The following is a 12,316-nucleotide window of genomic DNA, read 5'->3' as shown; positions in this document are numbered from 1 at the left end:
TGGATTTTTCATGTATTTCTGTGGCACAATAAAATGTACACATATGAAGGAGCGTATGAGACGTGATTTAAGCTAAATGTCATTAACAAAACACATTTTTGAGGAAACACTGGAAAGGCCCTATATCTGAGACAATTGCAGATCTAATTAGGAAAAATGCAACTGAACCACATGAGTCTACTCCATGGTCTGTCAGGAATGCTAAGTTTTAATAAAATATAGAACTCAAGATTTAAAGGGGTATTCCCTCTTAATGATCAAAGTCTGAAGTCTTACGCTGCTTAAAATAATTGCTATTTTACGCATCATGACTGATTTAGTTAGCTGCAGCACTGCCATAATTTAATTCATTTCTTGCAATGGGTGTGCATTTAGGGGTTTTAGCATACTATTTTTGACAGACTCTGCTAGATTTTTGAATCACAGTTAAAAATGTCTTTATACAACTACTAAAAATGAAACAATTATTTGTGGTATATCTTCCCTATTCACTAGAGATCCCATGTAGATTTTGTCCTTACCAACACAGTATAACTTGTCAGGTGTTGACTGATACCCAGGGTTGCAAGCACACTGATACTTTCCAATCAGGTTGACACAACGTCCATTTCGGCACAGGTTGGTGCTTAATTCACATTCATTAATGTCTGTTGCAAAAGAAAAAGAGGAATAGGGTTTAGGTCTGAATGAAAATGATACTGAAGCAAATGTAAAATGCATGCGCAGCACAAGAGCCATACAAAAAGCTGAGCACAGTATTGATTTTGCTTGCATGTCTCACCTATACAAGCAGAGATATTTGGTGATATCTGATGGCCTGGAGGACAATCGCACCGAAAACTCCCCTCTGTGTTGATGCAGGTGCCTCCTCGGCAGAGAAGGGGGTTGCGCTGACACTCATCAATGTCTGTGGGGAGAAGAGAAGGCACATCACTGCAGAGGCCAGCACTGCCACAGCAGCAGGTCCCTCCCCATAACCTACTATCCACCACAGCACTTCCTTAGTCACCCCTTTCACCACAGTGCAGTTCATAAAATAAAATAAAATACATTCAAAAAAGGTTTCTTATGAATTTATTCTACTATAACTTCAAAGTTCAGGATGGTGTCCCATGTAGTAAAATGGGGATTGCAGTGATAAATTTAACATCCTAAATTCCTGATCTTTGCTCATATATGCTTTGGCATCCTGCAGAAGCAGTGAATTCACATTTGGGGTGGAAATCAAGTTCAAGTGAGCTTTAATAAGACTCACAAAATGAGAGGGATCTCATTGCACCTAAATGAGGCACCTAAACCCAGATGAAATCAAACCTTACAAAAATATGAAATAAAAAATAAACCATGCAGACCATACCAGCACACTATTGAAGATCTATGGTCTATAAAAAAACATACCCATGCAGTTTTTCATCATCATAAATCCACTTTCATAGCCTTCAAAGCATTCACATTCAAAGTCTCCAGGAGTATTGACACAGATGCCTTGGCCACAAAGATCAGGAGAAATGCGGCATTCATCAATATCTGTAACACAAAACACATTCACAGTATTTTTTAAGCAGTTCAGTTTCTCCTTTTCAAATCAAAGGTATAAGAGATACATCAATGCAGTTTACCTGTGCAATTCCTCTCTTCAGAATCAAGGGCAAACCCACTGTCACATCTACACTTAAAGCTGCCAATGGTATTTCTGCATTTTCCATGGGTACAAAGACTGGGAAACATTTTACATTCATTGATATCTAAAAATGAAACAGTAAGGACATATCACATTATCACTTCATGCAAAAACAGTGCACAAAAGAACAATGCCAACTTCAGAGCTCATTCTTTCTCATGACAATGACCCCTTCCCTTTTGGGAAAACTGTAGACATACATTAACTGATAGTGACTTCCCCCTAACCAGCAATGCAGACACTCTGCACTGGAACTGCCAAGAGCATTTTTCTGCCATAAAATGTTACTAGTCTCTCCTTTGCCCTGCAGGATCTGATCTGCAGCTCACTGAAGTCAACAGTAAGATCTCAGTGGACAGAAGATCAAACCTACAACGGCAAAGGGAGTTTCCAGAAGAACCACTCTGTCTTCTGGTTTCTGAGAAAAAAAAATGAGACTTCCATGAGTCACAGAAAACACAAGCAGCATAAATAAAATCACATGTTACTTTTCTTTATGGATAATTAATGGCTTAGTAACTGTTTATAAAACTAAGGCTGAAACTAACAACAGCAATTGTCATTCATACATATTTCCCCCTCCTTTCAAACTTCAGAATGTTTATTTTTTGGGTAGCGGCTTTCTCTATAAACATATTCACATCCATTTGTGCTTCTGACATTCTCCAGCTTAACCCCAGTGGTAACCCTGGTAAGACAGCTTTCAACACATGATGTTGGGGTGTCACCGGGGATGTCCATTTAATGCTGGAAGTTTAGCAATGACAGTCACAACAAGGCTTGGTTTACAGTAAATTAAATTCTGCTGACCTGAACTATCATCTTGGAAATTATTTTTCTCTACTCCTCCATATAACTCCATAAGAAGCTACCAAAATTATTCACCCTCCCTCTCTTGCTCCACAGTGGAATTAAGTAACTACACTTGGCACAGGTAAAAAGGATTGATCTTTCAAAACCTCCAAAGCTAACTGCTCAGTTTGTTCCAGCTGTTGTACTATGAGGTGCCTGGTTTTCAAAGCTATTCCATCAGACAGAGGTGCCATTAGGTGTCGCACAAGAGGCAAAGTCAGGCACAATTTAACCTCTCTACTAGACACACAAATTTAGTGTTTTGAGGCTGCAGTATTATATGGTATTTAATGGTCTGTGGCACGGAATAAATTATCTTGTTTTCTACTCTGGCTTTAATTTCATAGAATCATAGAATAGTTAGGATTGGAAAGGACCTCAAGATCATCTAGTTCCAACCCCCCTGCTATTTCCATGAAATCTAACTGGATTTTCAAATGTGCCTTAAGGTGAGTGAAGTGCCTGACTCTCACTGAAATCTTCAAACCCACAGAAATTGCCTCAGGGAAGAGCGAAAGGAAAAGCCAGCAGGATTTGCTGGCAACGAACCACAAACTGATCACATACCTTTCGAGAAAGGCTTCCCAGTTATCTCTATCTTTGTAGAGAACCCAGATCCTCTTGGACAAAGAGCTTCAAATTCAGGTGATCCCTTCAGAGGACACTCCTCACACTCAAAGCCCCACGCTGCCCCCACTGAACAGCAGCAAGCATCCATTCGGTGTCGGCCTGGTATTTGTGAGGTGCACTGTTCATCTTCATGCTGCAGGTAGCAACTCTCCAAGCGAATGTCTGTTGGGCAATTGAACAATATGTTGAGAGAGAAAGAGAAAATTTAGTTCACTGCAGAAGAACTCTTTTCCAGGGCTTAAGGTGAACTTAAAGTGCCATTCTGAATAATGGTGCTCAAAATGAAGTTAATTTTGGATCAGAAGATTATTTTAAGTATTCCAGATTACTAAACCTCTGTAAGGCCTTTTAATTACTACAACCTATGCCTTGTTCTGAGACAAATTTTAGACATTTACTATCATAAAGGGATAAAGATGCTTTGGGTGGACAGCATGCAAAACTATGATATTGTGTTGCACCCTCCATTAAGGTACACAGTGTAGTCAGGAACACCACATCCCTCCTGACACTCAAGTCCCAGCCTACAGTGTTACCCACTATCCCTCCCAGTCTTGCTGATTTCAGTGGCTTTGGGGACGAAGAGTGCACAGATGAACTATAGGGATTTGTGAGATGAACAATCTGGAACTAAATCAATGCTATTCACCAGCTAGCAAATGGTGATGGGCTTTAGCTGCTACCACTGAAATCTGCTTTTATTCCAGCTGAACTAAGTTTAGTCCATTTGAAAATTATTTATGTGGACAAAAATAATTTTCCTTACTTGTAAGAAAACATGCAGGGCAAATATTGCTCACCACATAGATTTGCTCTTCCCTAGAAGACCTGTAAATGGAATTAATACCTACCAAGACATGTCCGTCCAGAAGCATCTAAAGTCATTCCACTGGGGCACTGGCAAACAAACGATCCCATGGTATTGACACACTGCCCATTTGTACAGACTCCAGGAAACACCTCACATTCATTTACATCTATATCCAAACAAAACGTGAATAAAAGTAATCACTAGCATGCTAACATGAACAAACCAGAAAAAAATATTAACAACCTAATGTTTGGGTTTTAGGATAAAATAAAAAAAAAAAAGGCCCGACAGAATTCCAAATATTTAGGACTTCAAGTTAACCAGAACCAATTGATTAGAGAAAAGATAAGAAATATATATGTTGCTATTTGTCATTCCTACATATACTGAAATCAAACCCAAAAGTAACAAAAATGAGAGGAGCATTTGAAAATTGTATCAATTTTCATACTCACGGTGGGCCAGAGTTTTGAAGCAAATGGGCAAAGAAACAAAGGTAAGTGCATAATGATAATATGCATTATTCCAACAGGATTAAATTATGCTGTGTTTTTTTGTATTTTTAATGTTTGTCTCTCATCAGGCACACCTCTGCATGTCTGAAACTACAACACTATTTATAATCTGGCCTTATAACCCTGTCAGCAATTAATAACTTCACATACGGATTAAAACAAACTCATGAGTGCACACAGAGTTCATTAAGTATATATTTCTATATTTAAATTGCAAAGTTAGCACTTTTGGGTAATGATAACTTGATTAACTGTGTTAGTTTGGCATAAGCATAAATAAATGTTTAGTAATCTAAGTGTGAGGTCCTGCGTGAAAAGCATATGCTTCACAACTGCCTTTAGGCAAAAGCCTCCAGGATTACATATGGCCCAAGATGAAGCATGACAATTTTTAAGACAGGAATGGGTAAGAACAAGAAATGAGAAAAGAATGAATCTGATAATCTGCAGATGAACACTCATGTACAGAGTAATCAAGAAGTGGGTAGACTGGACCTGCTAGGCCCCCAGACAAAACTCCTGGTGTGAACAGACTCTGCAACTCTCAAACTGCATGGAGCAGGATGAAGGATAAACTTGGGGTGAACATCAGTGGCATCTGCCTTTGATTAGATACAAGTAAAAGGCCCATGTTGACTGGCAGACAGGAAGTAAACCCACTAACTATTAGAAACCACCGAAACACTGTTCACAGCCTGTGAGCAATATTCCCACTGACAATTCCAGGGCTCACCCGTAAACCAGAGGATCATTGCCAATTCAGTTTGCTTATTCCCTTGCACACGGTCCATTACACATTTTACATAGGCTGTGTACTGGAGAACTGAGTATCACCTTTTGGGAACTAAAATTACTCCCTTGCTCTGTCTCCCACTTGCCAGTAAATTTCCTAGAGATCTTCTCCTGTCTTGAAAAACGCTTACATTGGTTGAAACCCAAATATGGCCTCAGTATGTTAGAAGCAGGGGAAACTACTCTAAAAAATCTGGGGCTATGCAGGTCCCATTGAAATGGGAAAGATTAAAGTATGTAATTGACATAATCCGAAGTGCTGGTAAAGGAAATGCTGAAAACAGTTATGTCTGCATCTTGAAGGATAAACTTTCCATCGCAGCAGGGCTGAAAATGTTCTAAGAGTTTCCTTGTGAAGAGAGATAGGTGGGGCCTTACACACTCCAGAAAGTGTTGCTGAGGTCAGATAAGTTATGTACAGTGGGTCTGCAGCACAGACGTGCCAAGGTATTCAGTCATCATTTGGAAAGCAAAGAGTATGTGTGAGGGTGTTCCTCTCTTTTTTTATTTTATTTTTTGTTAAGGGAAAAAACAATGTTTCTTTATGGAAGCTACATATGGGAGTAATTTTTAAAAAATATTTTAACTGCAGTGTCATGTCAGATGCTGTCAGTCAGGATGACCCACAGCAGTTTGAGACTCTCTGTGCTTCTGCATGCTATGGAAATGTGCAGTACTTTTCCAGAGGTTCAAATCAATTCAAATGAAGATGAAATAGGGTGGGACCTTCAATTCTCACAGAATAGTATGGAGTCATCTCATACCAAGCAAAAAGCTGCACATTTAAGAAAACTTTAACCTTTTCTCTAACTAAAGTTTAATTGTGTCCTGATGTATTTTTTTCTTTTTATTTTTCATAATGAACCTATGCTTTGGAATGTGTCTGATTTCATATAATGTTGATGGAAAAAAGCCAAGGATAAGGAAAAAACCCCAAAACGTAACCTTCATGTGAAACATAGTCTTTAAAAATTCTTTTTCTAAAGCATAGTAATGGATTCTCATACCTGTGTATCAATAATGCCATGTTTTATAACATACATAAGATGCATACTTTGCCCAAATAGGTTATTTAGTTAACAGTATTTGAAGAGAGAGAACCATCTTCTTATACTGGTAGACATTGTATTTGCAAGTGTATACTTTGAGATAAACTGTGAGTATGTAGGAATGTTAAACAAACTGAAACCAAATTCATCTCTGACATAACTCTAACCAAGTCAATGGAACTACAAGAGGTAAGAATTTGGCATAGGGTGCGTCTATGCTAAATTAACCACTTAAATCAAAACACTGTAATTTTTTCATTCAAGCTCTGATTTATGTTAAAGCAACAATAAATACCTTCACACAATGTTCCTCTTATTCTTGAATATCCCTTCTGACATATTGGGTCTATAAAGCAAACAAAAGTGAACATTTAGAACGCTACAGTCCAAAACTCACCATTAAATTATTGTGCAAAACTAATCATGAGAACTATTATCTTGAGTTTGTTGCTATGAGAAGTCTGAGTGCTTAGACAGCATCTCAGTATTTTCTGAGATAATTAAGAGGTAAGATGGGGCAACTACATAAATTATTTAGTGTCAGCCGTTATCCTCTTCTGCTTCTCATGTGTCTTAGCTAGCTAACTCAGAAGTGGTTATACGACTCCTGCTTCATTCAAATCAATTAATGTAACTTATTCACAGCACGTTACAGCCCTATTTATCGTAGATGGATGACGACGAATTCAGCTAAGATATACAGAGGATCAATTTAACTAAAGATTTGAGCAACACAGCATATAGAAATAACAACTCACACACATTTCTGCATTCATCAGCTCATCCCTGGGTTCCCAGCACATCCCACAGTTCAGTCTAATTATCAAGTGAGTATGTGGAGACCTCAACCCATTTCTTGATCAACTGTATGATTCTCTAGGTCACCAGTTAATCTACAGAGTATAATAACAAGGACTACTCCCTCTCCTCCCTCCATTACTACACCAAAGATCTATTTGTTGCAAACACTTTCTTGAGAGCTCTGGGGAATATGCATCTATTGCTACATCATTAGGAACTTCAGAACACTAATTATGACAAACCATGCTAAAGTAATGCTGCGAGTTACAGATTGTAGGTGTGGTCCCTTCCCTTCAGAATATAAACTTGCAAAATCTTCACTATAAAATCCAGAGTTAAAACCTTCTATAGGTACATGCTACCTCTCAAACATTAAGATTTCTCTTTTTTTAGACTGAATGAGTGCTTGGTAATGGAACAAGTAAAGTTACGTGTCTAGCCTGTGCCCAAATTTCTATGACAGTAATCTGGACCAACCTCAGAATAGCAAAAATCCTGGGTTCCTGAGGAAAATTAACAGCATTACCTCGTTCACATGGTGTACATGGGCTTCCCCAAGCAGCACCCAGCGAGGAACAGCACTGGGACTTCAGAGTTGCTCCATTGATATTTATTTCACATCTTCCATCCACTATGTTCTGCCAACAGGTACCCTTAACTGTCTCTGTTTGGGGAAAAATCCAGTGTATCGTCATGCAGATCATTTAGCATTATAGAATCATAGAATCATAGAATAGTTAGAGTTGGAATTAGTGTATTTGCAAACACATGTGTATTTAACCATGAAAAAGAATCATCCTTTCATTATAACTTATCACATCAGATACGAATTTATTTTAAAAGCTCTTAATTTATCCTTCTCTATGCTGGACTGTAGCCTGAAATCATCCCAGCACAGAGCCCTTGCAATTCCTAGTTTATGTTTATTGACCTTAACAGGGAACATCTCAACACCATGCAAGATCTGAGTCATTGTATTTATTATGACACAGATTAGAGCCACATGCAGAAGAACAGAGTATCCAAGTCACAGCATTGTCCATGGCTGCTCTTCTACAGCAGTCGTACAAAAAACTTACTCATGCTCCATCTCAAATAGAAAACTGGCCTTTCCAGAGAGCAGAACTTAACGAGAGCCTGCTCATCCCTCTTGCAGGAGGAATTAAGTGGGTGAGCATAGTCCTGAAGAAGCAGTCTTAGCATTTTAGTATTTGTTACCAAAAAAATTTGGTATTTTTTGGTATTTGACATGGAAGCACACCATGCTCCCAAGTGTTAGTCACGCTGTCTGTACTCACAGTAATGCTGAGAACAAACACTTTCTTAATGTTGTTTCAGTAATATTTCCCAATAAATTTATCTACACAAGGGTTTGGGTTCTTTTTAATATTTTCTGAGCTTGGTGTACAATAGTTGTATGTTGCTAGACATTTTCAACATAAAATCTTGAGAAGAATAAATACCTATGCAGATCGTTCTGGTTGTATCCAAAGTACTTTCAGGAGAACATTCACAAGCAAAAGAGCCTGGTGTGTTTTTGCACACCCCATTAACACAGGGGTTAGATTCACATTCATCAATATCTAGAAGAGAAACACACTGCCATTAGTGCCAGGAAGTTTGAATAACAATACATATGGCCTTTTTTAGCTTAGGAAAAATGGAGGATGTTTTCCCCATTACTAGCTTTCTTGGTATTCTGTTTTTCTATTATGAGACTCTTCACAATAGACTAATGATGCCCTAAAGACACACAAACACATTAGGACATTAAAACATTGCACTTGGAAACAGCATTTCATTTTTCACTGATACCCAGCTATTGCAGTGCTTTTGATGATGGACTGTGTTGTTTAAATGATCTGATACACATCCTGTCTGTGGTTCAGAAAGGGTTCAAACTGGGAGCCGTCTGGCTCTGTTCTCCACACAAGATAACAGATTTGTAGAACTTGGTTCTTCTCCAGTTTTTCTCACCCTTAGAACAGAATGGCAACATTGGTAGTAGTCCATAAGAACAGTGCTAGTACAGACCTAATACAGGCTATTCCAAGAGGTTATCTAATGCTTTCATTCTGGCCTTGTCTCTCCTCATTGCCCTGATTCCCCTTATAATGCCTTTTTTTTTTTTTCAGTTCACATTATATCCTCATCAAGGCTCAAAGTATTTCTGGCACAATCTGAGAACAATCCAAATTAATAAAACCAGGAAGAAATGGACCAATTACCTTCACATGTCTTTAGGTCAGGAGTGTATACAAATCCTTTTGGACAGGTGCAGGTGAAACTTCCAGGGGTATTTCTGCATTGCCCATTGTCACAAAGCAGCATGTTCAGTGCACACTCATCAATGTCTATAATGAAAATCAAGAAGTTAAGAAAGAAAACATTTCTGGAATAGAAGCCAAGACAGAATTTCCCTCCCAACAGCCACATTTCTCCACATTAGATTAGGGAGAGAGAAGGAGGAGACAAAGAAGGGGAAGGGGGAGAAGAGAGAGAGAGAGAGAATACTCACACGCATGACTTGTACTAAAAACTTTTGTAGATTCTTTTAGCAAACAGGCTTGGAATTATTTCAAATGGAAATGACCATTCCAAATAAACTAACAATAAAGAACCCACTTACTGCACCTTCCTCATGAAAACTGTCATTGAAATGATGGAAACAATTATAAGTTATATAAATTCAAACCACATAAATATTACCTAGAGAAATCTTAATGTTTTCATTTTCTTTTTTAAATAGGGAAAAATAAAAAAACCAACAAAGCCACAGCCTTCTTGGTAAATTTTTGTTAACTTTTTCCTGAGCTTTATTCTTTAGCAGGCTGCTTTGCTTTTGTAAGAGTTTGTACTTCCTTTCTACACATACTCATAATACGTGACAGCCACACCATGGTTTAAAGTTAAGCTGTGAATCATACTTTCATCTTGCCTATATTGCAGAATAGGTTTATGCAGTCTGTGAGTCCCCACAGTAGCCCCCATAGTCCTGAAAGAAATGAAAAGAGGATTGGTTTGGAAAGTTTGCTGGTCATCCTGGTCTCTAAATCACCGTTTTTTCCAAGCTGGCTCTGAACTGTCTTAGATGTTACGGTTACCAAGGCCAGTGTAAGTCTACATTTGCTTCAGAGGTGAAAAATTTAAACAGAAATGCTAGTGCCAAATTTCAAGCACTTTGGGAGACCTGTATTCATTAAGAGAGAAGTTGCAAAAAGGTGGCAATAGCCATGAATGGCAGGTGAAGACCAAGAGAGAGGCTGAGAGCAGACAGCAACAACTGGCTAGGTCAGAGAGGCCTCAGAAAGTGTTGAGAGAAGGTGGGAAGACTCAGAGGGTCAGCACAGCAGCTGGGAACAGCAAAAGTACTAGGAAAAGCAGGGAGATTTGCAGAATAAAACAGACCATGTGGGAAGCTTCACAGGAGTTCAGAAAAATTGAGAGAGGGCCAGGTGGAACATTATGGAAGAATAGGAAACAGCTGTGAGGGAGCATGGATGTGGGCTGCAACAGGGTGGGCTAGGGAGCAACTGGAAAACTCACAGATGGATGGGGAGAAGAGAAGGGATACCGTAAGCTACGGGCAGACACTGAAATGGTTCATGGATAATTAAAGCCAAAGAAGCAAATGGGGAAATGGGATGAATTACAGCATGACTTTTATCAAAGTTAGATCTACTCTTGTTTTTTTTTAATAAGATAATGGATAGTTTAGACTGGGATAACACAGATGACTTAAACTATTTAGGTTTAAGTAGAGAATAGAGAACCCAAATAAAATTATTATGTAAGCTGGAAATACAGGAAGGAATTTAAGAACTTCAGGGTGGTTCCAGAGCTGGCTAAAGGAGAGATTACAGCAGGGTATATTAAAAAGGGGAGTAATCACAATGGAGAGAGGATATTAGCAATGCTTCCAGGAATCAGTCTTGGGACGGGTCCTGTAAGATATTCATTGCAATTCAGAAATAAGAAATGAATGGGATCAAACCCTATGGACACACTAAGCTGGAAGTTATTACCAATATAGAGAATCATGCAAGACTAAATTAAACTTGACAATATGAATGAGAGAAGTAAGAGGAAATATAATTACCAACACTCAAAACCTTGCAATTAGGGATCAACAACAATAATATGCTGTAAAACAGAACTCATCAGTTGAAGGCTATGGAAAAGAAAAAACTCTGGATGTAACTCCCACTTAGTTTGACTTTGATCCCAAAGTATAACATCTATTTGAAGAAAAAACTAATGGACTCTAGAATCAATTAAGGCAGGACATTCCTAGGGGCAATGGAGAATTGGTGGCACCATTATATTGCTGGCACTGGTCAGACCTCATCAGAACACTGTAGACTGGTCAGATCAGTTGTGTTCAAGAGAAGGCTGCAGCACCTGCTTTTATAAAAAGACTGAAAGCATGGATTTGGATAGTTTTGCCAACAGTTTGACAAAGAATATGATGATTCTTTATAAATACTTTGGGGATAAGTGCTGACATGCTGCTAAGTCAAAGGATAATATTAATACAACATCAACTGGTAATAAAATGGTCACAAATAAATTTTAACAGGAAACCAGAAGAATTTTCTAATCAGTTGTGTAAAGGGGATCTGGAGCAATGCACCAATGCAGAAGTGGGAGAAAGTGGAAAACTGAAAGAGTCTTAAGTTATGGGCTTTCAATAAGACTGTGTAATGGAACAAGAGAACTGCCAGAATTGAAGTTTTTAACAAGAGTCTGCAAGCATCTGATACTTTACACCCCAGATAGTGAGACAAGAGGCTGGACTGCTACTTATTTGAATTCTCATGCCACAATGCTTCCCACAGGTCACCTCTAAGGAGCAAAGAGAAATTATTTCACGCTTTCTGTGATGAAAAATTTGTCTTCCTTATTTTTTTTTCCACTTGCACAGCACAAGAAATCAGCCCTAGCTAGAGATCCTGGGCCTTCAGATGCTTTCAAGGACAATAAATTTTCTTGTGTCTGGCCAGTACAGTTATAGTTAAACCAATAGTTCTGTCTGAAAGTTGAAAGGGAATTTTCCCCAAAGTCAGAGTTGGGAGAAAACACGTAAGCCTTCTGTAGCATTTAAGATGCTTATCTTACTATGATCAGTTGGGGGTTTTACTTAAATCCCCTGGTCTTGGAGGCACCTAGCAGACTGGTGAGCCTA

General features: G+C 38.5%; 1 protein-coding gene across 1 annotated transcript in view; it reads right to left on the bottom strand.

Annotated features, from left to right (window-relative positions):
* Positions 1-12,316, bottom strand: part of FBN1 (fibrillin 1) — a 152,299-nt gene that overhangs the window by 54,370 nt on the left and 85,613 nt on the right. Inside the window, exons 19-28 of the mRNA XM_034066265.1 lie at positions 9,360-9,485; positions 8,595-8,714; positions 7,658-7,795; positions 6,626-6,676; positions 4,015-4,140; positions 3,101-3,325; positions 1,620-1,745; positions 1,399-1,527; positions 782-907; positions 522-647 (exon numbers count right to left, since the gene is read on the bottom strand). Of these exons, the coding sequence (XP_033922156.1) occupies positions 522-647; positions 782-907; positions 1,399-1,527; positions 1,620-1,745; positions 3,101-3,325; positions 4,015-4,140; positions 6,626-6,676; positions 7,658-7,795; positions 8,595-8,714; positions 9,360-9,485 (1,293 nt within the window). The remainder of the gene's footprint in view (positions 1-521; positions 648-781; positions 908-1,398; positions 1,528-1,619; positions 1,746-3,100; positions 3,326-4,014; positions 4,141-6,625; positions 6,677-7,657; positions 7,796-8,594; positions 8,715-9,359; positions 9,486-12,316) is intronic.

Source organism: Melopsittacus undulatus, chromosome 9 (assembly GCF_012275295.1).
Source record: "Melopsittacus undulatus isolate bMelUnd1 chromosome 9, bMelUnd1.mat.Z, whole genome shotgun sequence".
NCBI lineage: Eukaryota > Metazoa > Chordata > Aves > Psittaciformes > Psittaculidae > Melopsittacus > Melopsittacus undulatus.
This window is presented reverse-complemented; position numbering and strand designations above follow the sequence as displayed.